Source organism: Epithele typhae (genome assembly GCF_022376455.1).
Source record: "Epithele typhae strain CBS 203.58 chromosome Unknown BXZ73scaffold_40, whole genome shotgun sequence".
Taxonomy (NCBI): domain Eukaryota; kingdom Fungi; phylum Basidiomycota; class Agaricomycetes; order Polyporales; family Epitheliaceae; genus Epithele; species Epithele typhae.
In genome coordinates this window covers 204,515-232,375 of record NW_025954231.1, presented here as the reverse complement: position 1 = coordinate 232,375, position 27,861 = coordinate 204,515, and the positions used below count along the sequence as shown (strand labels likewise).

Here is a 27,861-nt window from a genome sequence, read left to right as displayed (position 1 = left end):
CAGGTGCAGGGTTTGGAATGAAGAATATATAGATGGGTAGGTAGATGAAGTATCCCAGTGATAGGTATCGGTTGAGCGTGAACAGCACCAGCGCGCCGGTTGGTTTTCGCCAAGAGGACCAGTAAAAAGTGACCTCGGTGGACAGTGTGATGAGGTATTCATATACAATGATCGCTGCGTACAATGAGTTATTTGGAAAAAACGTGAAACACGACGCTTCCGAACCTACTGCTGCTATTTGACAGTAACCTTGGAACTGGCTGAAAGAGGGTCAGAATCCACAATTCTCGGGACGTAGAAAGGTACACATACATGCCAAAAAACTGGACAATGACTGAGCTCAATCCGTCTGGAGTTGTCATCGATGCTAGACCGGAATGTGGAGTGCACCGGGCGGACTAGAGTGTGGCCTCGTCGGGGTGGGACGATGATGACCGGGACCCATGACACGCGATGCGCATTAAGTACCTTCTCTCAGAATCATGGAAACGTTGGTCGCCCACGGCACCACTTGAAAACAGCCAAACCACACCCACCTATAGACGCTTCCGTTCCGCACATGCGGCCGAGATAGTCACTATTGGCACTGTTCGTGTCTTGCTGAAACAACGGAACATTGTTCTGGAGTGAGAGAGAGGCGAGGACTCACTTTAGCATGCTCCAAACCAGAAAGACCTCATGGAGGTGGCAGATCGGGAGCCGTGGCAGTGTGTCATTGTCGGCCAAAGGTCGAAACGCAGTTGCGCTGCGTGGAAGGGGATGCCGGCGCTCGTTCCCATATCGGCACTTTCGCGTCGAGCGAGCATGTCGCAATTCGAACTCTCTACACTGTTTCCCGCACCTCTTTTCTCCTCTCCAATCAGTCATCAACATGTTCCCCGCCGGTGTGAGCTCTCGTCGACATCTGTGCTCGGAATCATAAGCTCACGTGTGGTGGCGGCCTGCCAGACCGTGAAGTCGTTTCCTTTCCCAACTACGATTGCTGGCATGATTGCGTACACCACATGAGCGTCGCTCGCGATAAACTTCAAAGAAGACTCAATTTCGACTTCCCCTCGCTCGCCTCGTCACCTCCCCACCACATCCACAAGCTGTGTCTTTGGCACGGCCGCCGGGAACGCCCTCACCGCCAAGCGCGTGTGCGTCGCCTGCTCGTACGCGAACGCCATCCCCACGAGCCCGAACTCGCTGAACGCCGTGCCGAGGAACGAGAGCCCGAACGGCCTGTTCGGCCCGCCCTCGCGCGTCGGCTCCGCGGGCGCGAGCGGGGTGTCGGGCGGGAAGAAGCCGAGCGGGACGGTGACGATCGGGTAGCCGACGATCGCCGCGGGCGTGGAGGAGACGTCGGTGGGGAGGATGAGGGCGTCGAGGCGGTGTGCGGCGAGCGCGGCGTCGATCCCGCGCGTCGCGCCGAGGTCGCGGTCGGCGGCGAGCGCGTCGAAGAAAGTTTGGTTGACGGTGGTGCTCTCGGAGGTGATGAACCTGGGGGAGGAGAGCGTCAAGCGGGAAAGTACCAGGGCAAGCGCGAGAGAAGGAGCGTACTGGGACTGGTCATCCCAGAAGGGCGGGATGAGCTCTTCGTTCGCGTGGTCGGTATTAAATTGAATGAGGCCAGCGAGGTTTTCGACGCCCGTAGGGACTTCGACGAGCTCGGCGATATAGCTGTTGACGTCAACCTATATGTTTCTGAGCTTCTCTCTCAACAGCAATACGAATAGGCTTTGTCTACCTTGAAATCGACGTTGAGCACGATCGTCTCGTTGTTCGACGCCTGCAGCTCCTCGAACGATGGGAAGTCCACCGGGTCGACGATCGTCGCCCCCAGCTTCTTCATCGTGACCAGCGACGAGTTGAACGCCGCCACGATGACTGGATCGACGTTTGCAAGAAATTGGCGCAGAACGCCAAGCCGCGCGCCCTTTAGCGCGTTCTTGTCCAGCGCCTTTGTGTAGTCTGGGACGATAGGCGGCTGCGCGAGCGTAAAGTTATCGCGCGGATCGCGCCCCGCAATCACTGAGAGCACCATCGCCGCGTCCGTCACCGAGCGACACATGGGCCCCACCGTGTCCTGATGTTCAGAGATAGGAATGACTGCATGGGATGAGTTTAGTACTGGTCCACCGAACATGTCTGGATGCCCACTCGCCTCCTGCGCGCGACGTGAGCCCCACCGTAGGCTTGATTCCAACTAGGTTGTTGAAGTTGCTCGGGCACACGATCGATCCGTCCGTCTCGGATCCCAGCGTCGCCGCGGCGAGGCCAATCGCGCCCCCGATGCCGCTACCTGAGCTCGAGCCGCACGGGTCGCCCAAGGGAACGTACGGCGAACTCGCCTGCCCTCCTCTGCCGGAGAAGCCCGACGGCACGTTTCCACGGAAATTCGCCCACTCGGAGAGGTTCGCTTTGCCGAGGAGGATGGCCCCGGCGGCGCGCAGTTTGGCGGCGACGTGCGCATCACGCGGGACGATGGATCCGAGGAGCGCGAAGGAGCCAGCGGTGGTGTTCATGCCTGGGGAACAAAAAGGAATGTGAGAGGTGAGACATAAAGGAAGAAGGAGGCGCGGACCTTCGCTGGCCATCGTCGCGATGTTGTCTTTGAGGAGTATGGGAATGCCGTGCAGAGGGCCACGCGCGCCTTTTGTTTTCCGTTCGAGGTCGAGGTCGGCCGCTTGCTGAAGGGCACTGGGGTTCATCTCGATGACCGTGCGGAGGACGGGGCCTTTGAGGTTAACTTCGTCGATGCGGGCGAAATAGGCCTTTGAAAGACCATCAGCGATAAAGACCCCAAAGCGCCGAGCTATGCGTAGAACATAACAGGATCGACGACGTGATGAGCTTCCCCTGATCTCACCTTGACCAGATCGACACTCGTAAAGAGCCCTTTTTCCATGCCGTCTTGCAGCTCCGTGATAGATGCTTCATACAAGTCGGGGAACTTGGAGGTCTTATCTACATCCACGCGCAGGTTCAAGTGCAGGCCCGGGGCGATATCCACGTCAAAACCGTATCCGACCCACACGAGCGCGAGGACGAAAGTGATGAGCGAAGCGACCGCCAAGCGCAGCGAGAGTCCGCGAGAGCGCATCTTGGAGTCGAGTTCAGGATGAGCAGCAACCTGCGGTTCGGCCGGCGTCGTCTTCTTCATGCTGGACGGCGAGCAGAGCTTTTATGGGCTACTGAAGGAGCGTCGGACGCTTATCGGCGCTGTGCACGCGCTCCTGGGTGTGCGTGAGAGGGCGTGGGTCTGGATTCGAAAAGCAGGTTCCCAGCGGTCTATCAGTATGTGAGAGAGGCGGAGAAGCAGGAGGATACAAATAGGTATAAACACGTACGGCCGATGCAGGAAGTACGGAACATGCCAGGTTTCATACTGCGCGCCGTTTGATGGGCCACGGCCATGGAGGAGTCCGGACTCCGAAAGTGGTTTGAATTGCAAGGGCAGGCCGTAGCTCTGAGTAAGCCAACGGAGATGATGACCCTTCTTGGATGGCCACGCTAGTGTGTGAAGTCTGGCTAGGAGCTGAGAGCGTTTTGCAGGGAGTCGAGCCAAAGGCCCATAATCAATCAGCAATATATATATCGGAGTTCGATTTATTTTTGGGAATGTCGCGCTGTCACATGACCGTGACGCCCCGCGTTATCGAATCCTGCAAAGACTCTAGATCCTCTCCTCTTCCTCCTCCTCATCCAATATTACAGGGGGGTCCTACGTCCCGCGCAGGTACGATTCGAGACACACGGTACTGGTGACCTGCACGCACCCCAACCGAAGGACGACGTATTCAGCCTCGGTGCTGTATCCATACAAGTATGTACTCAGGGTTGCGAACGGTCGTAAACGAAGGTGGGAGGGGAGACTGAAACAAGTGTAGTGAACGTGTCATGAGGTCGTGATGTGTTGTGCCATACCTAATATGCTACAGATGAAGGAGCCGGATTCCACCAGATCGACGCACGAGTCCTCAAAGCCTCAACGTCAACACTAGCACCGGGCCATGGGGAATACGCGGTCCACGACGCGCTCGACGAGGCGCGCCTCGTGCGTCTGCATGTCCGCAGGGTTGACCGCCTCGCCCTTTCCCATCCGCTCCACCGCCCGCCGCCACTCCTCCACCTTCTCCTCGAGCACCGCCTCGCGCGCCCGCGCCAGCCGCGCCGTCGTCTGCAGCCCGAGCACCTCCGCCTCCGTGTCCTCGAGCGGCGTGCTGCGCGCACACAGCTCGACGTACGCCGGCCGGAGCCAAGTCGGGATCGAGTACTTCTCGGCCAGGAAGACACGCTCGACGGCGTCGAGCCGCGGCGAGGATGCGTCGAGCGCAGCGATCGCGTGTGCGCGCGCCGCGGCGAAGCCGAGCGTGGATGCCGTCGAGAGCAGGAGCACCTGGTCGAGCACGGACTCGTACGGGTTTGCGGAGGCGCTAGATGGGGTGGGCCGTGAGCACGCGTGAAGGGCGTGATAGTCACAGGATACGCACCCGTGGTAGAGGAACTGGAGGAGACATTCAAACTCGCGGCAGGAGACGTCCGCGAACGTGATCGCAGTCTGGTCCGACTTGCCCGCGTAGCCCACGACGGTGTTCTGGAAGAACTCCTTGAAGTACGCCGAGTCGCGCTCGAGGAAGTAGCGGTGCACGCGGAAGAGCGTGTTCTCCACCTGCGTCCTCATCAGTCAGAAGTTCTGAGTGTCCGGCGCGGAGCGTACCTTGAGCGTGATCATCTCATCCATCATGTAGAACCGCGAATGCCTTACGGCAGGCACCCCCGGCGGTGACGGCGAGCGGTCCATCTCCTTGCTCCGGCCTGCATGCGATTTGGACGGTCCCGGCGAAACCGACGAGGGCGACGGGGGCCGCGTCTGGGCGAGCGTCGAGCCGGGACTCAGCGGTACAGGGACGTTGTAGGGGCTCACGGGCCCGGGGCTTGACTCTGTAGGCGTCTGCGGGTGGATGGGGCGGAGGTCTTCGCGCGAAGACCGCGGGCTCGCGGAGAGGTGGCTGGGGGACACCGGGAGGGTTTGTGAAGGGAGGGCGAGCGGCGACTGCGACGGTGAACCAAGCGGAGACGGGCGGCGGAACTCTGAGCGCTCAGGGCGCTCAGATGGATACGTACTCCGGTCGATGGACGACTCGGACGTCGTGCGCGGGAGTTCCGCGAGTGGGAGGGACGTGAGCGGGCTGCTGAACATGGGCGACGCACCGACACCACTGTCGGACGAGAAGCTGCCCGAGATGTCGACCATCCGCCGCTGCGCGACGCTGCCGCTCCCCCCGACGTTGCTCCGCTTCGTCTTTGGCCGCGACTGTCGCCGCGGGGGGCTCGTCATGCGCGAGAGGCCGGGGATGTATGGCACCGCCGGCGGGGAGCGCGGCTCTTCGGGGTCGAGACGCTCCACAGAGGGCAAATGCCAGGAGCGCGAGGGTGGGTGGGACGGCTCTTCAGGTTCGCTGTCTGTCTCGACACGGGGACTGTGGTACTTGCGCGAGCCTTGGCTGGTGCGCGTTTGTTGCGCGGGAGATGAGGGCGAGGAACGGGATTTAGAAGGACTTCGCCGGCTGCCAGATGGGTCGTCAGATGGAAGAGGACCAGGGGGGCGCGCGGCGCGCGGCGTGATGTCGTTATAGCTTTCTTCCTGAGCTTCTCGTGCGAGACTGAGGGTGGGGCCTGCAGAGCGCCGCATGGGAGAAGGGAGGTCGGATGAGGAGAGTGTCCAGGGTTCGGGGGACATGGAGCGTCGAGGTTGGCGGGAAGGGCTAGATGGGGTGCCCGTGACTGGTGTCGACATGGAGGATGTGGGAGGATATGAGCGAGAGAGGTGATCGTCGCGGACGGGCCGCTGCTGAGGGCTTGACTCGATGAGAAACTTCATATCTGAACGAGAGCGGTGGGTGGCTGGGCGAGATAGAGCCATACCGTACATGTAGGTGAAGGATGCACCAGGTGCGAAGCGGGGTGTAGGGGTCGCGGTGGGGGGCAGCCAAAGATTTTGTACTCACGTAGCCGAGGGCACGAGGCGGGGGCGTGCGTTGGGGCGTGGCCGGTCCCATCACCCGCCAGGCCGAGATCCGCACGATCCATTGTTCCTCGCGTGGCCTTTGTTGCCACGAGTTGCGACTTCTCGTGGAAAGAACGGGCCTCGACTCATCGATGTTGTCACTGGGAAGTAGGAAGTCGGAGGGGTTGCAAGACAGAAGGCGATGAACATTATAGATACTAATCTACAACTGGGGAGGGCAAAGGAGATCGGCAACGCACTGAATAACCCACAGTCATCCCCCTTCAACCCCAAGCGTCTCTACCACAACATTCGGATCCGTGAAGGACTTGTTACATTTTGTACACACGTAGAAAAGCGTCATGCGCGTCTCCTTGCGCTTTGACTGGTCTTGGAAGAATACGGCACTGAGAGAGGATCAGGAGCGCCAGGGGCTCAGGAAATGGCGCGACTTACTCATCGTGGCCACAATGTGGACAAGTCATCTTCTGGTGCCCCTGAAGACTGATTGAGGATGATCACCGCGAATAAAATCAGTCCACGTACCAGCGTGGGGTCTGTACCGAGGTCATTAATGACACCCATTTGCTCTCTTCAGGCGGGTCAGTACCCGGTACAGTCGGACACTACGACATGGGGACTTACTTTGTGACTGTGAGCAAGTCGTTCCGGTAGACACACTGGTTCTCCCCAATCTCATCGAATGCGCATATACGGCATGCGTAGACCATGACACGACGTTGAGGATCGGCTTTGGGGTACAGGAGATTGTTGCACTCGGAGCAGAAATGAAGGGATGCCTGAGCAAATGTGGACGGGGATCAGTGACCTCCCAGCGCGCGCGAAGACGCAAGATAAGCTCACCATGACGCAGATTTCCACGAGCTCGGCACACTGATGAGCCCGCAGGACGCGAGAGAAGGAAGGCGAGAGTGGTGGTCGGAAGGCAAGACGCGTGAGTACATAAGCGCTCCGTTCAGCGCGCCTTTCTCTACCGACGACCGCGTCGAATCCGGCGACAAGATGCCTACTACCAACTTCCACGCCCGCTGCTGCACTCCTCTCTGCCTTGTGGACTCTTTCTCGTCTCCCCAAATTGTCCCTCCCCCTGCACTCGGTCTCACATAGATGGGTCGCGTGTACAAGCCCAGCAATGTCTACATAGCTCTGGTCATTCTTAGGACCTGCTTCGCGCTGTATGGGACAGGATTCATTCACCCGGATGAGTACTTTCAGAATGGAGAGGTCACGGCTGGTGTGTATTCTTTAACGTCGTTTCTCTATCTTTCAAGTTAACTGGCCGAGCAGGCCCTACCCTTGGTGTTCACTCGCACTTGACCTGGGAATGGCTGCCGGTCTTCCCGTGCCGTTCCATCGTGCCCGTGTGGTTGACAACTGGCGTACCTTTCATTTTATTGAAGACACTTCTTCCGGGTAAGTCCATTGGCTTGTTTCATCCGTGTATGCGTTCAAGTCCACCCAGACAGAGACCTTGCACCCAGAGTGATATTCACCGCGGAAAGATTGTCATTCTTGGGCTCGTCATTCTTGCTTGGTACGTGCTCAGCGTGAATATATACACATTCGACCGACCATGTCCTAGACTTCGCGACATATCACTTGGTACATGACTCTGCGAGAATGCCAGCATTGCTACTCCTCGGCTCGTCCTATGTTCTCCATACCTTCCAAGTCAGAGCTTTCTCCAACTCTATCGAAGCCGTCCTGGTCGCATCTTCTCTGTGGATGCTCAAGGCGTTACTGGTTGGGGAGAGCTTGAAGTCATACTCTGTGGTGAGTTCATTAGCCCCGTCCTGAGTCCTGAGTCCTGAGTCCTCATCACCTTCTCCGCGTACCTAGCATCCTGCTCTCATTTTGTCGGCAATATCCTCGGTGGCTGTTTTGGGCCTCTTTACCCGGATAACGTTTGGGGCTTTCTTCCTTCCTCAGGCCCTCGAGGTGCTCCGATGGAGCCTACGCGAATCCCCCAATTCTTTCCGCACTCTGCTGCGTTTGATCTCCCCGGCCATAGTCGCCGCTCTTGCCACGGGAGTGTGCATTGCGTACGCAGACACAGCGTACTTCCAGAATCAGCTCCGACCCAGTCACCTCGAATTTACTCCCCTCAACTTCCTCCAGTACAATATGCTCCCATCGAACCTTGCTCAACACGGACTCCACCCTCGCTGGCTGCACATACTCGTCAACCTGCCGATGATCGCGACGCCTGCACTCCTTGCATATACGTTCGTTGCGGAGTGGGACTTGTACAGCCCGCGCATTCGCGAGAAGACTTTGGAGGATGACAAGCGTAAGCTTGGGGCTGTTGAGCGTATTCAGACGGGTGAGTCGAACGCCAATAAGATCACTCATTAGATCTGACTGTTTTCAGTCTTAAATCGGTTAAGATGGTCGGCCGTGTTGCTTCTTTCGATTCAACCTCATCAAGAACCCCGCTTCTTGACCCCTCTGATAGCCCCCATGATTGCCTTCGTCGTCAATAATGGTCGCATCTTGCGTGCGGGGAGGTTTTTCTGGGTAGGCATGCTACTACTCCGCATGTCATCTGTGCTGAAAAGCAGCTGCAGGTTGTATGGATTGTTGCGAACATCACCCTTGCTGTCCTCTTCGGAGTTCTCCATCAAGGCGGTGTTGTCCCGTCCTTATTCCGTGTACACGACATCATCTATGATCCCGTGAATGGCTTGCCAAAGCAGAATTTCCATGTCGTCTACTGGAAGACCTACATGCCTCCAAGACATCTCCTGGCGGTGTCTATCAAGGGTTCGTTTTCCATGCCGACTGTTGGGCATATATTGACTTCTATCTACACTATCAGATGTCATACACAACACAGTCACCGTTTCCGACTTTTCCGGTGCATCATCACCCCGGGTCCTCCGGGGGCTGCAACTGCATCCCATTGATACCACGCCGCTAGGTACTATTTTGGTTGCTCCTTTCCACGCGGTACGGTTGCTGGGAGAAGCGAACTCCCGATGCGTGGTTGAGAGAAGCCGCGTGTATCCTCACCTCTCTCTCGATCACATCGGAGAAACGATGGAAGTGGGCTGGAAGGACGGATTCAGCCTCGGAATATTCGATATCGACAGAGATTGCCTAACTCCTCAAAATATCGCTTCAACTCCGGCGAGGTAGACGAATCCAGACGAGACGGCAGCGGGGGAGCGATACATCATTCATCCTGTCAGCCCAAACCGTCACTCGCGACTTCAGCGCGCCTCGACCACGTGTCCGTTTCGATTCCAGGTGAGGAACCATGTCTCCGAGTATAAGAGGCTTCGCCATATTTACGGCTCCTTGTACAGTCCTCGCTACATTCGATCGCACCAGATCTCGTCACTGAGCCCGGGCCTCGTTGTCGCCTCTATGTCCCAGCGACGCTTTTCGCCTCCTAAGGCGCCTGCGGCTACACGGCCCCGTGTTGCACGCCTGCGTCGACCATGCCTAGTACGCATTGCCCCGACTACATATGGAGTCCATGACCCGTCCGTCCACCTCCAGGATGCTTTTCAGCCTTCGTAGGTGCGGAACCCATGGACTTTTTCCCCAGCATACTCTCCACTCCCTGGACGCACGAGCCAAGTCCCCGCCTCTCTCCCTGCCCTCCCCCCAGCCCCGCACTTTGGATGCCATACGAGTGGACTCCCAACATGCGCAAGGACCCCGCGCACGTGCGCTCGCTCCCGCCTTTTCCGCCCCACTATCCGCCTCCACCACCACGCTCACACACGACACTCGCTCCTTCGAACCCGGAGTTCCTCCAGAACCTAGATTCGCATCCTATGATCATCCAGCGCGCCGTCACACCCGACGACGACAGCAGCAGCATCAGCACCGGCCCCGAGCGTCGCTCCCCCAGCCCCACATCGTCCATGGAGTTCGTCCGCCACGATTTCCCCCCTGCGCAGGTGCCGTTCCCGCAAGCCCATCCCTACAGCTCCGGCTTCAGCACCCCCGTGTTATGCGTGAGCCCGCGCCCTCTCCCGAGCGTCGGGGGCAGCTCGCACGGGGTGCAGAGCATCTCGAGCGCGGAGTCAAGCCCCGCACGGACGCCTGACTCCGCCATCGCTCTTCACGGGGCGTCGGTTGGCCTCTTCAAGCCATCAGGACCGGTGCTGGCGAAGCCTCAAGGCCCCCCGCAGGCGAAGGGGCCCGGCGCACTCCTCCCGCCCATCTCCTTGCGACCAGGCGGAGTCTCGTCGCCTCCTCCTCCCCCTCCATCGAAACTTGGTCTCGCTTTCTCTCCTGCCCCGCCTCAGCCCCAACCCCTCCTACTTCAGCCACAAGTCCGACCTTCCCCGCCTCCTATCAAAGCTCTACCTGCCCCGCAGCCGACGCCTGCGCCCACGTTCGCCAACATTCCACCGCCTCCACCTCTTTCTCAGCCCGTAATGAAGCAGCCTGGAACTCCAGGTCCGCGCGCCCGAGTGCCAGCCCTCCGTGGATCGACGAGCACCCTTTCGCTTCCCTTGAACAAGCCTCAAGCGTCGGACGCCCCGCGGCATCCGCATTTCTACAAGACCGAAGGCATGGTCGTGCTGAAGGTGCGTTGTGTGCCCCTCAGCGTCTATCGGCACCCGCCTCATGTATCGCTGCTTGCAGGTCGAGGGCTCCCTCTATCGCGTGCACAAGTACCTGCTCGAGCAGCAGTCCGAGTTCTTCCGGCAGATCATCTGTGAAGATCGCGACGCGATGGGACACACCGACGACCATCCCCTCCCCCTGCCCGAGACGATCACTCAACAGGCCTTCGACTGCCTCCTCAACTTCCTCTACTCAGGGTACGTCCTTCTCATGATCGATCCACCCCTTCTTCCATCTCACCCACGCTGGACCCTGCAGGATCTACGACCCCCAGAGCATCGCGATCCCCGACTGGGTCATCCTCCTCCGGATCGCGACGCGCCTGCAGTTCCCGAAGGTGCGCGCGTACGCCGTGCGCGAGCTGAGCGCGCGCCGGTGCGCGCTCTCGCCCGTAGACGCGCTCGTTCTCGCGAAGGAGCACGACATCCCCGCGTGGTGCGCGCCCGCGTACGCCGACCTCGTCCGCCGCACGGCGCCGCTAAGCGAGGACGAGGCGGAGCGCCTCGGGGCGCGCGCGGCCGTGCGCGTCGCACGCGCGAGAGAGGTGCTCCGTGCGGAGGAGTTCGCCCAGCACCAGCACCGGCAGTTCGGAGCGCGGTACGCGCCGCCGGAGACGCGCGATGAGCAACTTGTCACGCGCACAGTGAGCGAGGTGTTCCAGCTGCCGGCGTCGCAGGTGTGCGCGTGAGGCTGGCCCTAAAGGAACGCGAGATCGTGGTGGGTTATGTTGTCGTCTCTGTAGGTGCTGTGCTCTGCTTTAGTTAGGTACAGCTTTTGTTTTTCTTGAACTCGCCTTATCTATGATGTATCCCTTCCTCACCCACGCTGGGTGACGTGTATGAACTTTGAAGTTCGACTTCCAATCCTCATCGCCGCCATAGTATTATCACCACCACGAAGCGCTGCGGTGTGTGGATCTCTTCACGTCCAGGTGCATTAATCACAACCCTGATGTTGCGTTCGGACTCCTTGAGGGACCAAGCTGATCATGTATTCCGTCAGCGGCGAAGCCGACTCGCTCGCTTGGGAGGTCGATTAGTATCTAGGGTCAAATCCTTACATCATCCGTTCGGCCTTCGCGCACCGCCGCCGAGGACAGTGTCAGTCTTTCATCTGCTCTTATGCGGATCATGCTGACATCTCGCTCAGCAGCAACCTTTTCAATTACCCCCCGTATCTCAGGTGAGCTCTTAGCTCGTGCCATCACGGCGTTGCGGGGCCGCATGAGCCCAAGTTCGTCAGCACCTACTACGACATTCGTGTTGCATATTCGGTATCGGGCGAAAAGCGAAAGCCCGAGGTATAAAGACGTATTCCTGTTCATTTCTTCCGCGCACTCCACAAACACAGTTCCTCACGCCTTCGTTCACCAGACGCAAGTCATGAAGGCCGCGCAATACTATGGCCCTGGTGATATCCGCCTAGAGGACATTCCTGAACCTGTACCTACTCCGACGCAGGTCAAAATCAAGGTACGTGCTGTGAAACAATTCAAGGTCGACGTCTGTGACTGATATATGAAGTACTAGATTACCTGGTAAGACTTACTCCTGCGCGTTTTGCTCTGCTCTCAGCATAATCCTCATATTCATATTTGAAGGTGTGGAAGTGCGTAATCACAGACTCCGAATCCGACTTGGTGTTCTGACGTGTCGTCGCCACAGTTTGCGGCTCTGATCTGTATCTCTGGCACGACTTTATTCGCTCCGACCTATGACCACAATCACCAGTGGCAAGCGCCTTCCCGTCACTCATGGCCACGAGCACGTTGTTCCTATCACCTTCTTCGACAAGCTCTCGACATGTTCCTCTGCAGGATGGCAGGGATCATCGTTGAGCTTGGTTCCGATGTCGACACGTCTCGGCTCTCCATTGGACAGAAGCGCGCCATGTGCACCCCCTACCGGCCGGCGTGTCTAGTACGCGCAGTCCGTCACCGCATGAGGCCTGCCTAGCATCGTCACACAGCCGAGATGGGAGCAGTCGCTCAGCCGCTCGCTATCGCCTGGCACGCTGCCAAGCGAGCTGAACTCGGATGTAACGTGCTCGTCATGGGCGCGGGTCTGGTAAGCCGCTCCGGCTGTTCGTCGCGTCCAACCCACGGCCTCACCTGCTCTCGCTCAGATCGCGCTCATGACCGTAGCCAGCATCAAGTGCGTCCCTCCTCCGCCCGCTTTCTACAGCTTACTGAAACCGTCCTAGGGCCCTTGGCGTGCGACCGAGCTGGATCGGCCTCAGTGGCCGCCCCTTGAAGTCGGCCGCGAGTTCGGCGCGACGGTGCTCGACGTGCGCGCGCCCGGGTTCGACCTCGCTGTGACGAAGGCGGCGACGGCAGCGTACGGCGCGGACGTCGTCTTCGACTGCGTCGGCACGCAGGCGTCGCTCGCGGCGGTGCGCCGCCGCGGGAATATCATGAACCTCGCGGCGTGGAAGGTGAAACCGGTCGTGGACATGCTCAAGCTGGTGCTCAGTGAGGTGTCGATCATCAGTGCGTGTGGTTTGTTGCTCGGCATGTGCGGCGTGACCGCTGACGATGAATTTCGGGTAGGCTGCATGACGTTTGCAGATGACGACTACCCGAGTTTGCTCAAGGCTATGGGCGAGGGCTAGTTCGTTGGGCTTGAGGATATCATCACGAGGAGGATCGGGCTCGAAGAGCCTGTAGAGAAGGGTATCAAGGGGTATATACACGAAAAGAACGAGATGAGTACGTGGCTTACACATCGTCTTGCATGAGCCTGCTGACCCTGACGTCTCCAGTCAAAATCCTAGTACATCCCTAAGCACTGACATCCCCTTATTCAACCCACGTAGATTGTCGTCTGCCGTCACTCGCTCCAATAAATGTTGTTGATGCTTGCAAGTGCTGTCAATGGACTTGACTACAATATCGCCTCGGATAATTGGTCAATGCAGCTCTGTGCTCGATCACGCGCAGAGGGCCAGGGGAACCGGCATTGGTGCGTGATCTCGGACGACCGAGGTCGTGCCATACTCAAGCTCTTCGATATCCTCCTACTTCTCAGCCGGCCCGTCCAGTCCGTATGCATATGTCTATTACCGGGCTTAGTCGCGACTCGCGGCCAACATGTTTACGGCCAACTCTCAAACTTCCTTACTCTCGGGACTTATTCGGAAACGGCCGCGGCGACGATCTATGAGGTCTCCAGGGGCTCCTTGCGGGAGAAGCTCGAGCCGCATCTGAAGACAAGGCTGCAGACCATCTGCACTCGGTCGCGACCAGGTGAGCGCGGTCACCCGATTGCCTCAGATGCTGACCGGTGCTCCCCGGGCCGGGCCGGCGGCATAACTCTCCGTTCCGCGTCCCCACCACGCATTGTTTTCCCTCACGCCCATGATCACCAGCGGGGCACCATGACCGGTCGCTCTCCCGCGGATGAGCCTGAATGTTTGCACGGCTGCATATAAGGACGGGTCGTTCTGCGCGAAACGACTCGCGCCCTCACGAGCCTCTGTCATGCACTTGCTCTCTTTGCTCCTCGCGGTTCTCGCTCTGGCTCTGGGAAGTCTCGCGGCTTTCCCGGATCCGCTCGCTCTTTCCGGCTCGACGTACGTTCACGACCCGAGCCTTATCCAGCGCGTGAGCGATGGGAAATATTACCTGTTCTCCACGCACAACCGGATCGCCATCCTGACCGCAACTAAGCTTGCTGGGTACGACCTCTTTTGATCTCCATCGAGAATCTGTGGTCTGACGGTTTCGACGCAGACCGTGGACATCCGTCGGGTCCGTGCTCTCTTCAAAATCCATCATAAACCTGTGTAGGTGCATGCGCCCCTCGCTCCCGTCCTTCCTTCTGACCTTGGCGATGACGTCCAGCGGGGAACGACGACCTCTGGGCGCCGGACGTCTCGTACCACAACGGCGTGTACTACGCGTACTACGCCGTGTCCACCTTCGGCTCGCAGAAGTCCGCCATCGGGCTCGCGACGTCTACCAGCATGGACCCAGGCACCTGGACGGACCACGGCCAGGTCTTCGCGTCGTCGACCGGCGCGGCGTACAACGCGATCGACCCGAACCTCGTGATCGACGAGAGCGGAGCACCAGTGTTGACTTTTGGTGCGTGCCGACGTTTCTGTGAGCCGACGCAAGTTCTGACCCCGCTGCCGTAGGTTCTTTCTGGGTACGAAGCCCGCCCCTGTGCCTGCGCTGTCGTCGCTGACCAGAAGGCCGGATCTGCGTAGAGCGACCTTTACCAGGTCAAGCTGCAGAGCGGCCTGTCCAGCAGCACCGGCTCGGCCGTGCAGGTCGCCTTCAACTCGACGTCGCCCCAGCCAGAGGAAGGGGCCTTCGTGTGGAAGCACGGCAGCTACTACTACCTTTTCTTCAGCAGTGGTACCGTCCTTCCGCGCGTCGTCTCAAACTGTGCTCACACCCCCGTCCTACACAGGTCTCTGCTGCGGCTTCACCGCGTCCGCCCTCCCTCCCGCCGGGAACGAGTACAAGGTCCGCCCCCGTCCCCTTCCCCGCCTGTCTCTCCCCATCCCCACACTCCTCACTTCCCTTGCAGGTCTTCGTCGGGCGCTCGACCTCGGCGCACGGCCCCTTCGTCGACAAGAACGGGCGGGACCTGCGGAGCACGGGCGGCACGCTCGTGCTCGCCTCGCACGGGAACGTGTACGCGCCTGGGGGGCAGGCGATCTTCTCGGACACGAAGAGCGGGAAGGACGTGTTCGTGTACCACTACGTGCCGGTGAAGAGCGCGGTGCCGTACAGCGACGCGTACGCGTCGCTCGGGCTAAACGCGATCGACTGGAGCTCGGTGAGTGCTGCTGTTGCTGGTGCTGCTGCTGGTTTGTGGGGGGAGGAGCTGACGTCTGGACGATGCAGGGGTGGCCGGTGTTGACGAGCCTCTAGAGGACGGCGGAAGGTGGGGTCGCGTGGACAATGGCGCGGTTCGAAGTGGGGTGTACCTGTAAATCAGTGCTCGCGCGCGCCGTAGCCATGTCGAGCCGTGATGTGTCGCCAGACGAGGAGCAAAACGAATCATTGCACTTGCGAGATTGGGACGATCATCCATGACGTCATCGACACTCAGCCTACAAGGCAATCAAATTGAGTGTTAACAATAATGTACGAACTGCAAATTACAGGGACAGCAGTGCAAGGCTCGCAATAAAACTGATACAATATAAACTACCTGAAAACGAACGTTCAAAGCAAGAGCACGTACTTAGAGACCGTAAGAGCAACGAGCGCGTCGCCTTCACCGATACTCGCACGCTGTGCACGCGCCCGTCCCGCTCAGAACTTCCACCCGCCCGCAAGCGCCATCACGCCGTTCGGGTCGTACGTGGCCCTGATCGCCTGCAGCTTCGCGATGTTGTCCCCGTAGAGGCGCTCGAGCGGCGTGTCGAACATCGCGTAGTTGCCGTACAGCGCCGCGCCCGCGATGTCCTGGCCCTCGGCCTCGACGACCGCGGTGAGCTGCGCCGCGCTCTGCCGCGCGGCGTCGTGCATCACGTCGTCGTACGCCGCCAGCGTCCAGGCGTAGTAGATGTTGAGCGGGAGGAGGCCCTGCGCGCGCGAGGGCGGGTACGCGGACGAGCCCTCGGGCGCGTGGGAGAAGAGCGAGGACAGGAACGGCTCGACGTCGTACGAGATGAACGAGCCGGAGGCGGTTAGCGACAGGCGCTCGCCCCAGAACTGCATGCGCGGGAGGTCAGCAGGGTGGACGGCAGACGACGGCGGGCGGCGCGCGTGCGCACCTCGGACTCGTTTTTGACCGCAGCCATGATCGCGGGCGTGTACTCGAGCACAGAGACGGTGTGGAAGATGCCGCTGATGGACACAACACCACGTCAGCGTCCCGCACGGAGCGCCCATGGGTACGCGGAGAAGCAAAACAGGGCGGTGCGCACCGTTGGCCGCCCGTGGCGTTCGCGGGAGAAACCTGGACGAGGTCGACGAACGAACGGGTGCTGACGTCCTTGGTGAAGTACGGGATCGCGAGGAAATCGTCGAAGATCCCCGCGGGCGGCGTGGGGCCGTCGTAGAACATGAGGAGTGATACGCCGAGCTGTGTGTGGAGTGTCCGGTACGTTAGCGCGAGTGGGCCTCGTGAATGTTTTAGAACGCGCGCACCGAGCCGATCAGGAAGTTGTAGGTGGGAAGGATGGCCGCCTTCGGGTCTGAAACCGAGTTCTGAAACTTGAGCGTCGCTGCCGTCACTTCATCGGCATGGTTGGCGGTGATCGTAATAAGGCCACCCTTAACGCACGGGGCGCGAATTAAGCACTGAGCAGCGAACGAAAGCTGCATGGACCTACCCAGACCTGGCCTTGAGGGTGCGTGTTCAGCACGAACCGGGTGACGATGCCCTGTCGGAGGATATATGTCAGCGCAGGCGACGCGGGGGGAATAAGACCTCGCGAAGACTCACGAAGTTGTTGTAACCGCCCTAGAAGAACGCCCCCGTCGCCATCAGAAGATGTACAACGCAACGCCGCATTCCCCACGCACCTTGAGACCGAAGAAAAGGTCCGGGTACGATTCCGCGGTGACAGAGAGGACGGAGCCGTTCGCGAGCACGAGCTCATAGCCGGAAAGATTGTCAACCGTGAGGCCGAACTGGTTCGTCTTCCATGAGAATCCTGTGGGAATGCGTGAGCATCGTACTTCGCGTATACATTCTGTCCGCTCTTTTTTTCCATGCATGTGTCAATGACCGGCATTTGCGCTGGTCGCGCGGCAGTTCGGAGGCACTACTCCCCTGCAAGTGTATTGAGACTCACCTCCGCCAAGAGTGAAGCCAGCAACGCCGACACCGGTCACCCGGCCCCCGACAACCATGACCTCATGTTCCTCCAAGCCGGCGTAGACGTCGTCCCAGATGAGACCCGCTCCCACCGTGACCGTGTTGGTCGTGCTGTCGTAGTTGACCTCGCCGAAGCGGTACATCGCGATCTGGACGCCGGTGGTGGACGACCAGCCCGGGTTCGACGCGTGGCCTCCACCCTTGACCTACGCACGCCCAGCGGGTCAGCATCGTCCACCGCGGAAATGAGCGCCAGAACGCACCGCAAACGGGGTGTTTGTGTCTCCGAGGATTTGGAGCTAAACGGTGCGGTCATCGTGGGCAATGATGTCAACCGGCGGCATGTGGCTGTGTGATGCAGGTGAGGGAGACTTACGATTTTCCCGACATCCTCGGCGGTCCCTGGCTCGACGGAACAGGCTGCTTGTTGCGAGCTCGAGGTCATCCAGTGTCCGACGTCCTTGTTGTAGGTGGGATTGAAGTCAAGCACTGTCCACGTAGACACGAGGCGTAATAGTGCGAGATGAATATGAGGTAGGGCATGGGTGGCAAGAAGCATGCTGAGCGGGAACAGCAAGGAAAGTAGGCAGGAATGGACTCACGAGAGAACTCGACGGCAGAGTCATTGGTGATAGCGGCCTTGATCTGGTTGCAGACGTCCGAGATGTCCCGCGGGTATACACCCCCTGGAGAGACGGCGACTGATGAGGCGGCCGTAAGGACACCCACCAAGGCGGTGGCAGCAGCGAGAGACCAAGTCATAACGATGCGGAGGAAGGACGACAGACGAGAGGGTAAAGAGGGGACGTCGGCACGGTGGGTCAAAGTAGAGGTAGAGGTCGAGGGAAGGCGGAAGGTTCTTCGCAGAAACAGAGACTCGAGACGGAGATGTTGATGTCCACGAGATGGCTTTTAAAGTATCCGAGACCTCGATACCGGTGGGGCGTGCTTAGCCGCCATCAGCCAATTGTTGCCGAAGATCTGAAGGGATCTGCTACCGTCATTTTGGAGACATTCCAACGCGGCGTCACAAGTTTTCCGTTAGTGGCTCGGCTGGTTGCAAGAATAAAGGACAAACCGGAGAAAACCCATATCTTGAACCGATAGCCCCAAGTTGGTAGCTTCAACCCATTCTATGCAGTGACAGAAAGAAATTGGCACATCGGCGGCCGGACGCGGGTTGCAAGTGAATTCCCAGAGAGCGCGCCCTGGACGCATGGGCGGTCTCCTGCGCGATGGCTTCTTCCAGTCGACTATGGTGACACGATGGCGGGCACATCTACTTCGAGGCCGGGTCAGAAAGCGGCCATAAGTAAGCTTGAGATATCAATTGTGAACCCCAACGGCAACGCTTCCCCGTCCTCTGCGCAGTCGCACATGTGTGGGAAGGAAGTTACGTGATCCGCGGTCGAGGGTGCCCGCCGCCCGGGGGCGAACGCACGGCCCAACTCGCGAAAGCTGCGATAGAGATTGAGAAGAACGTTCTTGCTCGCACACCGTATGGCACGGCCGCGGCGAGAAGTCTTTAAGCGACCAGGACCTGAGGTGATGAGAACGAGCGTGAGTGCGTCCGCAAGGGACAATCGATGGAGAAGCACTTACTGCTATCGACATAGCATATACTCAGCCTACGTTTTAGGTGCCTCCAGCATATATACTACATAGTCTATGCAAGTGTTGTGCAACATGTGAGATGTATAGGTGGTCGAGTTCAGTCCAGGTGCAAGCAGACAGACGCCGACTTCCGGCCAGCGGTCGCCCGATTCCCGCGGTCGCGATAAGCTCACACGTGACGGGGCTTAAACCAACTGTACAGTTGTTGTCGGCAATCCCCGGGTGGCTGGCGCGTCCGCGGCGCTGTTGCTGCTCATCGCCGACAGCAGCGAAAGAAGCAAGCCCAGCCCGCCCCCGTCCTCAAGACCTCAAAATGCCCAAGAGTGCGTCCACGTCGTCCCTGTGCATTTGCATGCCGTCGTGCTGACCGTTTGCGTCGCTTTGCGCAGTCTACAAGCCCGGCAAAGTACGTGCTCTGCGGGCGTGAACCTATGACCGTGCGGACCAGGTCCTGACTGAACTCCCTGCGTCTCTTTTCCGCACATCCCAGGTTGCTATCGTTCTCCAGGGCCGCCAGGCAGGAAAGAAGGTCGTTGTCATCAAGCAGCTCGATGAGGGCACCAAGGAGCGGCCGTACCCTCACGCGATCGTCGCCGGCGTCGAGCGCTACCCCCTCAAGGTGACGAAGCGTATGGGCGCGAAGAAGGTTGCGAAGCGGAGCAAGGTTAAGCCCTTCATCAAGGTGCGTTTACAGCTGGTTGGTGCGATACTGGTGGGATCTGAACGGAGGGATTCCCGCTTGCGTGCGCGCGATGCAGGTCATCAACTACTCGCACCTCTTCCCCACCCGTTACGCACTCGAGCTCGAGGGCCTCAAGGGTGTTGTCGGCTCAGAAACGTTCAAGGAGGTTTCGCAGCGGGAGGACTCGAAGAAGCAGATCAAGAAGCTGCTGGAGGATCGTTACACGGGCGGGAAGAACAAGTGGTTCTTCCAGCCTCTTCGCGTGCGTATTCTCTTGCTCTCCCGCATTTTCTTCCCCATCCCCTTGTACTGACGTTCGCCTTCCGCAGTTCTGATCTGTTCCGGTCTTGCTTTCCCTTGTTGTGACGTTGTCTGCAAAATCCCCACATGTACATCACATGTCCACGCATGACGCATGCCCACCATTACCACATCATGTCTCAATAGTATGCCATGGGTGACGACGCCTCGCTCTTCTCGGGTCGTCCCTGGACAGCAAGTAGACCAGACAGATGTCTTGATCAGCACGCGCGTCGTGTACTCGCGGGTGTTACAAGGACCTTTGGAATTGTCGGTTCGTAATCGTCAAAGCATGTCCGAGTGCGGAATGGATGGATATACGTGCTAAGGGGACGTCATAATAGCGTAGCAGACAACAACAGAACGTGAGCAGCGAGGAAAGGGGGATGGGTGCCGGTCATCGCGCGCAAAGTGGATATCATATCGGTCTCGATCCAAGAGAGAGCAAGGAGGGGATTAGGCGGGCGGTGGACGGTGGGGAATATCGTAGGAGAGAGGAGCGGACGAGTGAGAAGATAGCTAAGAGAACGCCCCGGACGTGTGGTCTGGAGGCATGAGGCATGGGATGGAGCCTAGACGAGCACCGCAGCTTCACGAGAGCGCAGAGAACAGACACGACGCGCGGAACAGAAGGACGGACCTACGCTCACGACCCGACGTCGCCCACTCGCGTGAGTGCCGCGCGCCGCCTTTTCTTCGGAGGCTCCTGCGCCTCGTCCGCCTCCCGCGCCTTCTCCTTCTCCTTCTCCTTCCCCGCGCTCCCGCCCCCGAGCTGCGGCAGCACCGACGCGGGCTCGTCCCACGCGCGCGCGACGTTCTCGTCCACGCTCGCCGCGGGCGTCAGCGGGGGCTCCGCGGCGGCGGGGCGCTTCGCGGGGACGAGCGCGACGGGCGACGGCAGGGCGACGGCGTGCGTCGCGGGCGTGGACGCGACGGAGGCCGCAGCGGAGGGCGCCGAGGACGAGAGCGGGAGCGCGTGGTGGTGGGCGATCGTCTGGAGCTGGAGCGTGTGCTGCTGCGTGTGGTGCGGGGGGAGGAGCTCGTCGAAGACGACGAGGGTGCAGTAGCCGTCGCGCGAGGCGAGGATGAGGCACTGGCCGTCGGGCGACCTGTGAGGAGGGGTGGCGGTGAGCGACGGATGAGGCTGGGATGGGAGAGCACGTACCACGACATGTCCGTGAACTCGTCGTAGTGCAGCTTCGTGAGCAGGCAGACCGGCCCGCTCTGCTGCGTGTCGTAGATCATGACGGTGTCCATCGTCGCGACCGCGTAGAGCATCCGGTACGGGAGCGCGAACACGCTCGCGGGCGCCGTAGGCGTCATTGGCGGCGCGGGCGTGCCCGGCTTGCTCCCCATCGGCGTCGGCGGCCGCAGCGAGTCCGCGGCCGAGAGCGCGGGGGACGGCATTGCCATCGCCGCCGCGGCGTAGCCTGTAGGGATTGCGATGCGCGGCGAGGGCGCGGCGATCCCACCCGCCTTCGTCGGCGTCGCGTGCGGGGTCCGGTCGTGCGCTTGGCCATGGTGCGGGTGGTGCGGGTGGAGGTGCGCGCCGCCCGACACAGGCCGGGGCGCGACGCCGATGTCGACTTCGACATCAATCATCGTCTCCGGGTCGCGTTCGAGTGCAATGCTCTTCGTGTCGGCCTCCGATGCCCAAACGCCGGGGCGGAGCTCGTACAGGATCGGGGAGAAGCGTACCGCGACGCTGGCCTTCTTGTGCCCAGGCAGTTGCCCGATGGGCGGGCGGGCGAAGTTCGCGCGCGAGTAAATGTAGACAGAGGACGAGGAGCCCTCCTTGACTTCGCCCGCGCTCGGATTGCCCTTCCGCCCCCTGGTCTGCTCAACGCCCGGCTTGGGAACAACCGACGGGTCTTCGAACTGTCCGGCTGGGGTCAGGAGCAGACCGCCGTCGGGACTGAACGTGAGTCGGCGGAAGAAGTTGGTGAAGCTCTCGTCCCCGTAGAGCTTGACGGACGCCCATGCGGTCGTCGAGGGCGCCATCCGGATAGCGGGAAGTGCGGGCATCGGTGATGGCGAACGACCGTAGCGGCTACGATTGGCCGGGGAGCTAGGCGCGTTGGAACCGCTGAACGATGACCGTCGTGACGAGGTTCTGCCTTCGTAAGGGGGCGGGAACATGGTCTGGACTGAGGGTGTGCTTGCGACAGACGCAGTTGGGGTGAGCAGCATGCTCTGTTGAAATGGGTCTTTGGTGTTGCTTGTACTGCTAGAGGCGACGACTTCCTCATTCAGCCGTTCGCTGACGCTAGTGATAACCGACTCTGTTTCGCTCGCCGTAGACTCGCGGCGGAAACCGCGGGTGCGAGAGTGGGTACTTGGTGTGCGGCTGTGCCGGTAGGGCATGCGTGTGTTCTTGCCGACAGCGTGGACTTCGAGAGAGCCCGACTTGGTCGAGATGCTGTAGATGTGCATTGAACGATCGCTGCTCTGGGTGGCGATGTATTCGTTCAAGGGGTCCCACGCGACCCCCTGAACGTAGTGGTTGTGTTCCGCGACTTCATGGAGGCATTTCCCTATTGCAACGTCAGTATTCTTGCACACCTTCAAACACACTTCACGCGCTGAACCCTTTTGACGCCATGTTGTGCGACAGTGGCGTGACCCATCACCGGCCCATCACTCCCCTAGAATGCGACATGGTCACAAACCACAACCTTTGCCACTTCATCGCCCCGTGCCACGCCATGTCGGGCGCCTGCCCCCCGAGATCACGACGTACCGTCACTAGACGAGAAGATCCGAGCGCAGTTGTCCGTGCTCCCAGCGATGATGTACTCGCCCGAAGGGCTCCACGCCAGGTCGTACACCTGCATGGTCGTGCACCTGCCGGCCAAAGCGTGAGCTCGCCACACGTGTGCGTCTCCCGTCCGCGCCACACGCCCACTCACCGGAAGGTCGTCCGTGGCTTCCAGTGCTCCTTCTCGTGCTGCATGTCCTCCGGCGTGAGGTCGCTCCCGTAGCTGCTCGCGTGCGGGCTGTTCGTCGGCGCCCATACAATGATCATCCCGTCTGTGCGCGCGCCCTCCGTTCGTCAGTCGCACGTTCCCGCACGGACCCTGAGGCCTGAGCAGCGGAGTGACGTACCGTCCCCAGCGGACGCGATCATGTCTCCTGTGCGCCGACACACGCGTCTCGTCAGCGGCTGCGCGTCTCCGCGGGGCAGAGAGGGGGGGAGGGGACGCGGGAGGGAGGGCAAACGAGCGAGGACGCACCGTTCGGACTGAAACGCACGACGTTCACCGCGGCCGAATGCCGGCTGAGTGTCGCGAGGTACTCGACGCGCGGTGGGCGCGGGGCGGGCGGGGCGTCCCCCGCGCCCTCGACGAGCGACGGGGGGAGGATGTTCGGGTGCACCATCCACAGCTGCGCACGGAACGCGACCGGTCAGCGTGAGCTCCAGGCTCGGGGACGGATGCGGGGTAGGCGCGCAGGGCAAGATGTGCTCGGGGAGGGCCCCCTCGCTGCGTCCCCCCACCGCACGCGTCGCAGAGAGGACGACTCACGCGGACATGGTTGTCCTCGCCGCCGGTCGCGAGACGGTAGGCTTGGGAAGGGAAGAGCTTGTCGGCGGTAGGGCGCGCCTTCTTGAAGGGCACCGGCTGGAAGTCGCAGGTGGAGATGGGCTTGGAGTCGTGCCAACGGATCTCGAGGGTGCGGACGCGCATGGCGACGACGCTGCTCCGCGCAAGGGAGGCGACGAGGGGCAGGAGGAGAAGGCAGAGGGAAAGGAGTCTGACGCAGGCCTCGCCCGGCGCTGCGCCAAGTGGCGGACCCGGCGCCAATGTCGGTATCGGGCCTTTGTTTGGTTCTATTCAAATCGCACTGTCCCCGCAATCGTAGCTTACTGATTGGTTATCCGTTAATAATCAGATATCCAGCTGAACAAGACTCCCTGCTATTGTACACGGCCGGCAGCAACTGTCGATATGTATCGGTACACAAAGCCACCTTACAACGTGCTCGCCCTGAGCGTCGCCGTCGACGACATGAACGACTCCGGGTCCTCCTCTGGACCCGTGCCCTGTATCACCGCGAGATCCTTCATGTCCTGATGCAGCAACTTCGTCAGGTGCACCAACCCCGCCTGCTCGTCCGCGAGAACCTGCATTATCATCATCAGCCACGCATCCACCGCAGTCGACAGCGGGAAAGCCCACGCACCTGCGCAATCTGCGCCAACCCATCCTCGTCCACCACCGTCCATTCCACCCTACCCGCCCGCCGGTCCCGGTCCCGTGCCGCGCTCACTGCCCCAACGAGCGCCCACAGCTCATTCAGCTTCCCACGAATCCGCCCCGTCCCGCCTGGCCGGCGCACTTCTTCGTCGAGCTCTTCGAGCGCGGTCCGAAGCGCCTCTTCTTCGGGGCGGAGGGCGGAGGAACGGAGGGCGGGGATGAGAAGGTGCAAATGTTGGACAAGCTTGAGCACCCGGTGCGTCAGCTGCGTCTGTAGGGCCGAAGCGCGTTGCAGCCGTGATGCGTTTTTCAGCTGGTGCGCCTGGACGAGCGCAGCTATCCGAGCTTGAAGATCCTGAACACGAAACCGTTGAACCACTGTCGGTGTTTCTAGACAAAAGGAAAGTATACCTTGATCCTCTCTTGATGCGTGGCGGCCTGCTGAGTCTGCGCTTCTACCCGCTTTTGCAGATCGTCGAAGCCCGTTGCGATGACCGGAACAAAACTGGGCGTAATAGTCAGCCTCTCGATCTGAAGCAACGGCGAATGCTCGTACCAGCTGGGATCCGGGTTCTCCCTCATGGCCTTCTGCCACTGTGCCTCATTCGTCGCATTCGCTGGCCGCCCGTACAGGTGCACTTGGGACGGCTCCACGAGGTTGTAGAAGTAGTGCTGCACCGACCGTGAGCGGTCTGCGTCGCATACATACAAGTGGAGCGACTCACCTGGAATCGGCACTGCGGGTTGTTCGGATTCCACGCACTGGCGATGCTCTCGATCTTCTGCTGGAGCTGCGCCGACTGCGTCTGTGCGTCTTGTTGCGGGTTAGGTGCGCCGGACTTGGATGTGAACAGGTTGCTCGCGCCCAACGCCCCACCCCCTATCGTGCTGGCCCCGAGGATGCTACCCCCCGCGCCGAAAAGCCCGGTGTTCGCTGGTCTTTGTTGCTGACCCATGTTCGCGAACAGCGAGCCGGTTTGGGCCGGTTGGTTGGTCGAACTGAAGAACGACGAGCCAGCTTGCGGCTGGGTCGTGTTGCCAAAGAGCCCTCCGGAGGTCCCCGTGGCGGGCGCGGTGGACCCAAAGAGCCCCCCGCCGGTTGTCGGTGCTGCGGTGGTGCTGCCGAAAAGGCCTCCTCCAGTGGCGGTTGATCCAAACAGGCCACTAGATGGAGCGGTGGTGTTGGTGTTGGTGTTGCCAAACATTCCGCCGCCGGTTGTGTTCGCGGTGTTGCCAAAAAGCCCGCCACTCGGAGCAGCGGTGGTGCTTCCAAACATACCGCCTGAGGGAGCCGTAGTGTTGGTGGTCCCGAACAGGCCTCCTCCTGTCGTGTTTGCGTTGGTGGTGCCAAAGAGTCCTCCGCCAGTCGTCGTCGTATTCGTGGAACCGAACAAGCCACTTCCGACGTTCCCAGAGGGGTTCGTGTTCGTGTTCCCGAAAAGACCACCTGCAGCAATCCCTTGTTCAGTTTGCAACTAAAGAGAGCGGAAAAGGAGGCAGAGAGGGGCTACACCACACCATACGCATACGCATGCAAACCCCCTTTCTGGTGACCCTCGTTTCGCAACGATGTGATCATCATCCCGGGTGCACATTTCCTCCCCCTAGCGCATACAGCTGAGTGGCCGCCACCCAGACAATCGCGTGTTCACCTCCTGCACAACAAGACTTTGAACTCACCTGTCTGGGCCGGCTGCGTAGAGCCAAAGAGTCCCCCCGACGGCACAGAAGCGTTCGTCTGCTGTTGCGTCGCGTTCGTGTTTCCGAACGGCCCTCCTCCCGCAGGCGGGTTCATGGTCCCGAACGGCCCGCCGCCCGTCGTCGCCCCAAATGGCCCGCCCGACGGTTGCGCGTTCGTGTTTGTGTTCGTCGCGCCGAACAACCCACCGCCCGCCGTGTTCGTGTTTGTGTTGTTGCCGAAGAGCGAGCTGCCGGCCAGGGGCCCAGAGGTGTTTTGTGTGGACCCGAACGCGCCGAAGGCAGAGCCTGAGGGCTGGGCGGATGCCGTTCCAAAGGCACCAAACGACATGGACGAAGAAGAGACGGAGGAGGGGGTGGAGGGGTGGAGCAAAGAGTTAGTCGTGCGCGAGGACAGTGACAGCCAAGCTCATAAGTACGCAGAGCGCGCGAGTCGACGCGCGGGTGGCGGCACCGTTGCGGGACCGCGGGGACGGCGTGTTTGCGCATGTTTGGCCGCCTAATAGGGGGCGCGTTCTCCAGTTCGACTCTCTTTCGTTCGGACCATTCGCGTGGATTCCAAGTGGCCAGTATGTTTCAGCGGAATGGCTCTGAGTATGTGCTACACCGGAGTGCAGGGACCGGGGAAGGGCTGATCGCCAATTGGACAAACCACTAGTACACTCCGCCGCCCGGGGTAAAGCCTGCGACTTGTTCGTCGATTCTCGTCGCCGGCCCTCCTTTTCACCTGCTCTGTGCCGACATACGTATGCACCTCGACGTTGGGGTCGACGTCGCCCGCGCATACATGAACGTCAATAAGAAAGCTGGATGAGATTGCGGATAGACAAGCCTATGTAGATATCATGAGATGAGACAGAGTAGACGACATGTAAAGCAAGAGCGACAGCAGATAGCAATTGATACACATACAAAACCGAGGGATTAGCTGGAACGACGGAGCAAAGCAAGAGGACTCAGTCCGACGACGCCGCAACAAAAAATCCACCTAGATCGCGTTCCCACACTGCGGGCACTCGTACACCACCCCGTCGAACAGCGCGCCGAGCCCGCGGCACTCCTCCGCCCGCCGCTCCCAGTACTCCTTCCGCGGGACCGCGAACGCCTCGACCCCGGGCATCTGCTGGACGTCCTCGGCGAGCTCGTTCAGCGCCGCCGTCACCGCGTCCGCGCGCCTCGCCGCGCCGATCGCACGCACGCGCGCGACGCGCTTGCGGTGCCGCTCCGCGAGCATATGCACCGCCACGGCGTCGTCGAAGCTGCCGCGGTGCTCGAGCGCGGCGTACACGAGCCGGCGGGCGAGGACGACGTCGGCGACGTTGCCGATCGCCCACCCGCCGTCTGCGCCCTGCGCGCGCACGATCGGGCGCTGCGCGACCGCGAGGAGGGCGGTGGGGAGGTGGCCGAGGTAGTCGGGCCGGTGGCCGAAGTAGTGGAGGAGGCGTTCGAGAGGCCGGCGGTAGCCGTCCTTCGCGCACGGGACGGCGGGTGGGGGCGGGGCACTGGAGACGGCGGAGGCGAGTTCGGCGGAAGCGGGGGAGTGGGGCGAGTACGTCCTGGGGGTGAACTCGTTGAACATTGGGGAGCAGACGGCGAGGCTGTCGGGGTTGCTGGCTAGGTAACTGAGTCCAGCGAGCTCCGGTGGAAAGTCCTTCTTCAGGTGCGCTTTCGACAGGCAAGACTGGTGGAACCACTTTCGACAATCAGGGCTGGGGCAGAAATGCATGATAACCAATGAAGAAGGAAAGGGCGGGGGAGGGTACGGGGTGTAGTACTTTCGGCACCCAGGGAGACAAGCATGGTCTCCGATTTTAGGCTGCAAATTTACGTTGAGCAAAAAATTTGTGGCACAATCTCACACTCACCTTGACCGACTTATTCTGCCCGTGCTCTACAAGCACAGGACCCGGGTGGTTCGGCGAGCTGTCGTTCTTGCCCTTCTTCTTCTTGGTTCCGTTGGCGAGACCCTCCGATTGGTCGGGGGCGGGA

General features: G+C 60.4%; 12 protein-coding genes across 12 annotated transcripts; 5 read left to right on the top strand and 7 right to left on the bottom strand.

The window, feature by feature from the left end:
- Window positions 1–1,067: 1,067 nt before the first annotated feature.
- Window positions 1,068–3,145, bottom strand: BXZ73DRAFT_91185 (amidase signature enzyme; the record flags this gene model as incomplete). The annotated part of the gene is made up of 6 exons (XM_048025890.1): window positions 1,068–1,482; window positions 1,543–1,676; window positions 1,730–2,091; window positions 2,147–2,509; window positions 2,567–2,756; window positions 2,852–3,145. The coding sequence occupies 6 exons, from the start codon at window positions 3,143–3,145 to the stop codon at window positions 1,068–1,070; spliced, it is 1,758 nt and encodes a 585-aa protein (XP_047875826.1).
- Window positions 3,146–3,982: 837 nt separating this feature from the next.
- BXZ73DRAFT_50160 (uncharacterized protein) lies at window positions 3,983–4,666 on the bottom strand (the record flags this gene model as incomplete). Its single annotated transcript, XM_048020391.1, has 2 exons — window positions 3,983–4,418; window positions 4,476–4,666. 2 exons carry the CDS (start codon window positions 4,664–4,666, stop codon window positions 3,983–3,985), a joined length of 627 nt encoding a protein of 208 aa, XP_047875825.1.
- Window positions 4,667–6,266: 1,600 nt separating this feature from the next.
- On the bottom strand, window positions 6,267–6,795 carry BXZ73DRAFT_50130 (uncharacterized protein; the record flags this gene model as incomplete). Its single annotated transcript, XM_048020385.1, has 4 exons — window positions 6,267–6,399; window positions 6,449–6,489; window positions 6,539–6,584; window positions 6,638–6,795. Coding segments are annotated over 4 exons (378 nt in total), but the record flags the coding sequence as incomplete, so codon positions are not given.
- Window positions 6,796–7,120: 325 nt separating this feature from the next.
- On the top strand, window positions 7,121–9,151 carry BXZ73DRAFT_91184 (Alg9-like mannosyltransferase family-domain-containing protein; the record flags this gene model as incomplete). Its single annotated transcript, XM_048025889.1, has 8 exons — window positions 7,121–7,247; window positions 7,301–7,426; window positions 7,476–7,547; window positions 7,596–7,786; window positions 7,853–8,336; window positions 8,385–8,530; window positions 8,581–8,776; window positions 8,832–9,151. The coding sequence occupies 8 exons, from the start codon at window positions 7,121–7,123 to the stop codon at window positions 9,149–9,151; spliced, it is 1,662 nt and encodes a 553-aa protein (XP_047875823.1).
- A 1,256-nt stretch (window positions 9,152–10,407) lies between these two features.
- On the top strand, window positions 10,408–11,288 carry BXZ73DRAFT_50119 (uncharacterized protein; the record flags this gene model as incomplete). Its single annotated transcript, XM_048020381.1, has 3 exons — window positions 10,408–10,560; window positions 10,619–10,797; window positions 10,859–11,288. 3 exons carry the CDS (start codon window positions 10,408–10,410, stop codon window positions 11,286–11,288), a joined length of 762 nt encoding a protein of 253 aa, XP_047875822.1.
- Window positions 11,289–12,570: 1,282 nt separating this feature from the next.
- Window positions 12,571–13,336, top strand: BXZ73DRAFT_50231 (uncharacterized protein; the record flags this gene model as incomplete). Its single annotated transcript, XM_048020402.1, has 3 exons — window positions 12,571–12,757; window positions 12,855–13,144; window positions 13,211–13,336. Coding segments are annotated over 3 exons (603 nt in total), but the record flags the coding sequence as incomplete, so codon positions are not given.
- Window positions 13,337–14,078: 742 nt separating this feature from the next.
- On the top strand, window positions 14,079–15,482 carry BXZ73DRAFT_50138 (glycoside hydrolase family 43 protein; the record flags this gene model as incomplete). Its single annotated transcript, XM_048020388.1, has 8 exons — window positions 14,079–14,275; window positions 14,331–14,383; window positions 14,442–14,684; window positions 14,738–14,748; window positions 14,810–14,960; window positions 15,016–15,071; window positions 15,136–15,387; window positions 15,456–15,482. The coding sequence occupies 8 exons, from the start codon at window positions 14,079–14,081 to the stop codon at window positions 15,480–15,482; spliced, it is 990 nt and encodes a 329-aa protein (XP_047875820.1).
- Window positions 15,483–15,869: 387 nt separating this feature from the next.
- On the bottom strand, window positions 15,870–18,144 carry BXZ73DRAFT_91182 (FAD-binding domain-containing protein; the record flags this gene model as incomplete). Its single annotated transcript, XM_048025888.1, has 11 exons — window positions 15,870–16,271; window positions 16,334–16,406; window positions 16,487–16,644; window positions 16,710–16,835; window positions 16,895–16,945; window positions 17,008–17,025; window positions 17,088–17,218; window positions 17,360–17,588; window positions 17,646–17,681; window positions 17,759–17,871; window positions 17,985–18,144. The coding sequence occupies 11 exons, from the start codon at window positions 18,142–18,144 to the stop codon at window positions 15,870–15,872; spliced, it is 1,497 nt and encodes a 498-aa protein (XP_047875819.1).
- A 1,165-nt stretch (window positions 18,145–19,309) lies between these two features.
- BXZ73DRAFT_103399 (60S ribosomal protein L27) lies at window positions 19,310–19,991 on the top strand (the record flags this gene model as incomplete). Its single annotated transcript, XM_048015574.1, has 4 exons — window positions 19,310–19,319; window positions 19,386–19,402; window positions 19,487–19,678; window positions 19,755–19,991. 4 exons carry the CDS (start codon window positions 19,310–19,312, stop codon window positions 19,989–19,991), a joined length of 456 nt encoding a protein of 151 aa, XP_047875818.1.
- Window positions 19,992–20,624: 633 nt separating this feature from the next.
- On the bottom strand, window positions 20,625–23,664 carry BXZ73DRAFT_50091 (WD40 repeat-like protein; the record flags this gene model as incomplete). The annotated part of the gene is made up of 7 exons (XM_048020376.1): window positions 20,625–21,087; window positions 21,144–22,512; window positions 22,719–22,822; window positions 22,888–23,008; window positions 23,084–23,110; window positions 23,212–23,362; window positions 23,503–23,664. 7 exons carry the CDS (start codon window positions 23,662–23,664, stop codon window positions 20,625–20,627), a joined length of 2,397 nt encoding a protein of 798 aa, XP_047875817.1.
- Window positions 23,665–23,948: 284 nt separating this feature from the next.
- On the bottom strand, window positions 23,949–26,203 carry BXZ73DRAFT_103397 (nucleoporin complex subunit 54-domain-containing protein; the record flags this gene model as incomplete). The annotated part of the gene is made up of 6 exons (XM_048015573.1): window positions 23,949–24,101; window positions 24,161–24,529; window positions 24,586–24,679; window positions 24,731–24,846; window positions 24,900–25,621; window positions 25,855–26,203. 6 exons carry the CDS (start codon window positions 26,201–26,203, stop codon window positions 23,949–23,951), a joined length of 1,803 nt encoding a protein of 600 aa, XP_047875816.1.
- Window positions 26,204–26,860: 657 nt separating this feature from the next.
- BXZ73DRAFT_50167 (uncharacterized protein) lies at window positions 26,861–27,601 on the bottom strand (the record flags this gene model as incomplete). Its single annotated transcript, XM_048020392.1, has 1 exon — window positions 26,861–27,601. A coding segment is annotated over one exon (741 nt), but the record flags the coding sequence as incomplete, so codon positions are not given.
- Between the last annotated feature and the right edge of the window lie 260 nt (window positions 27,602–27,861).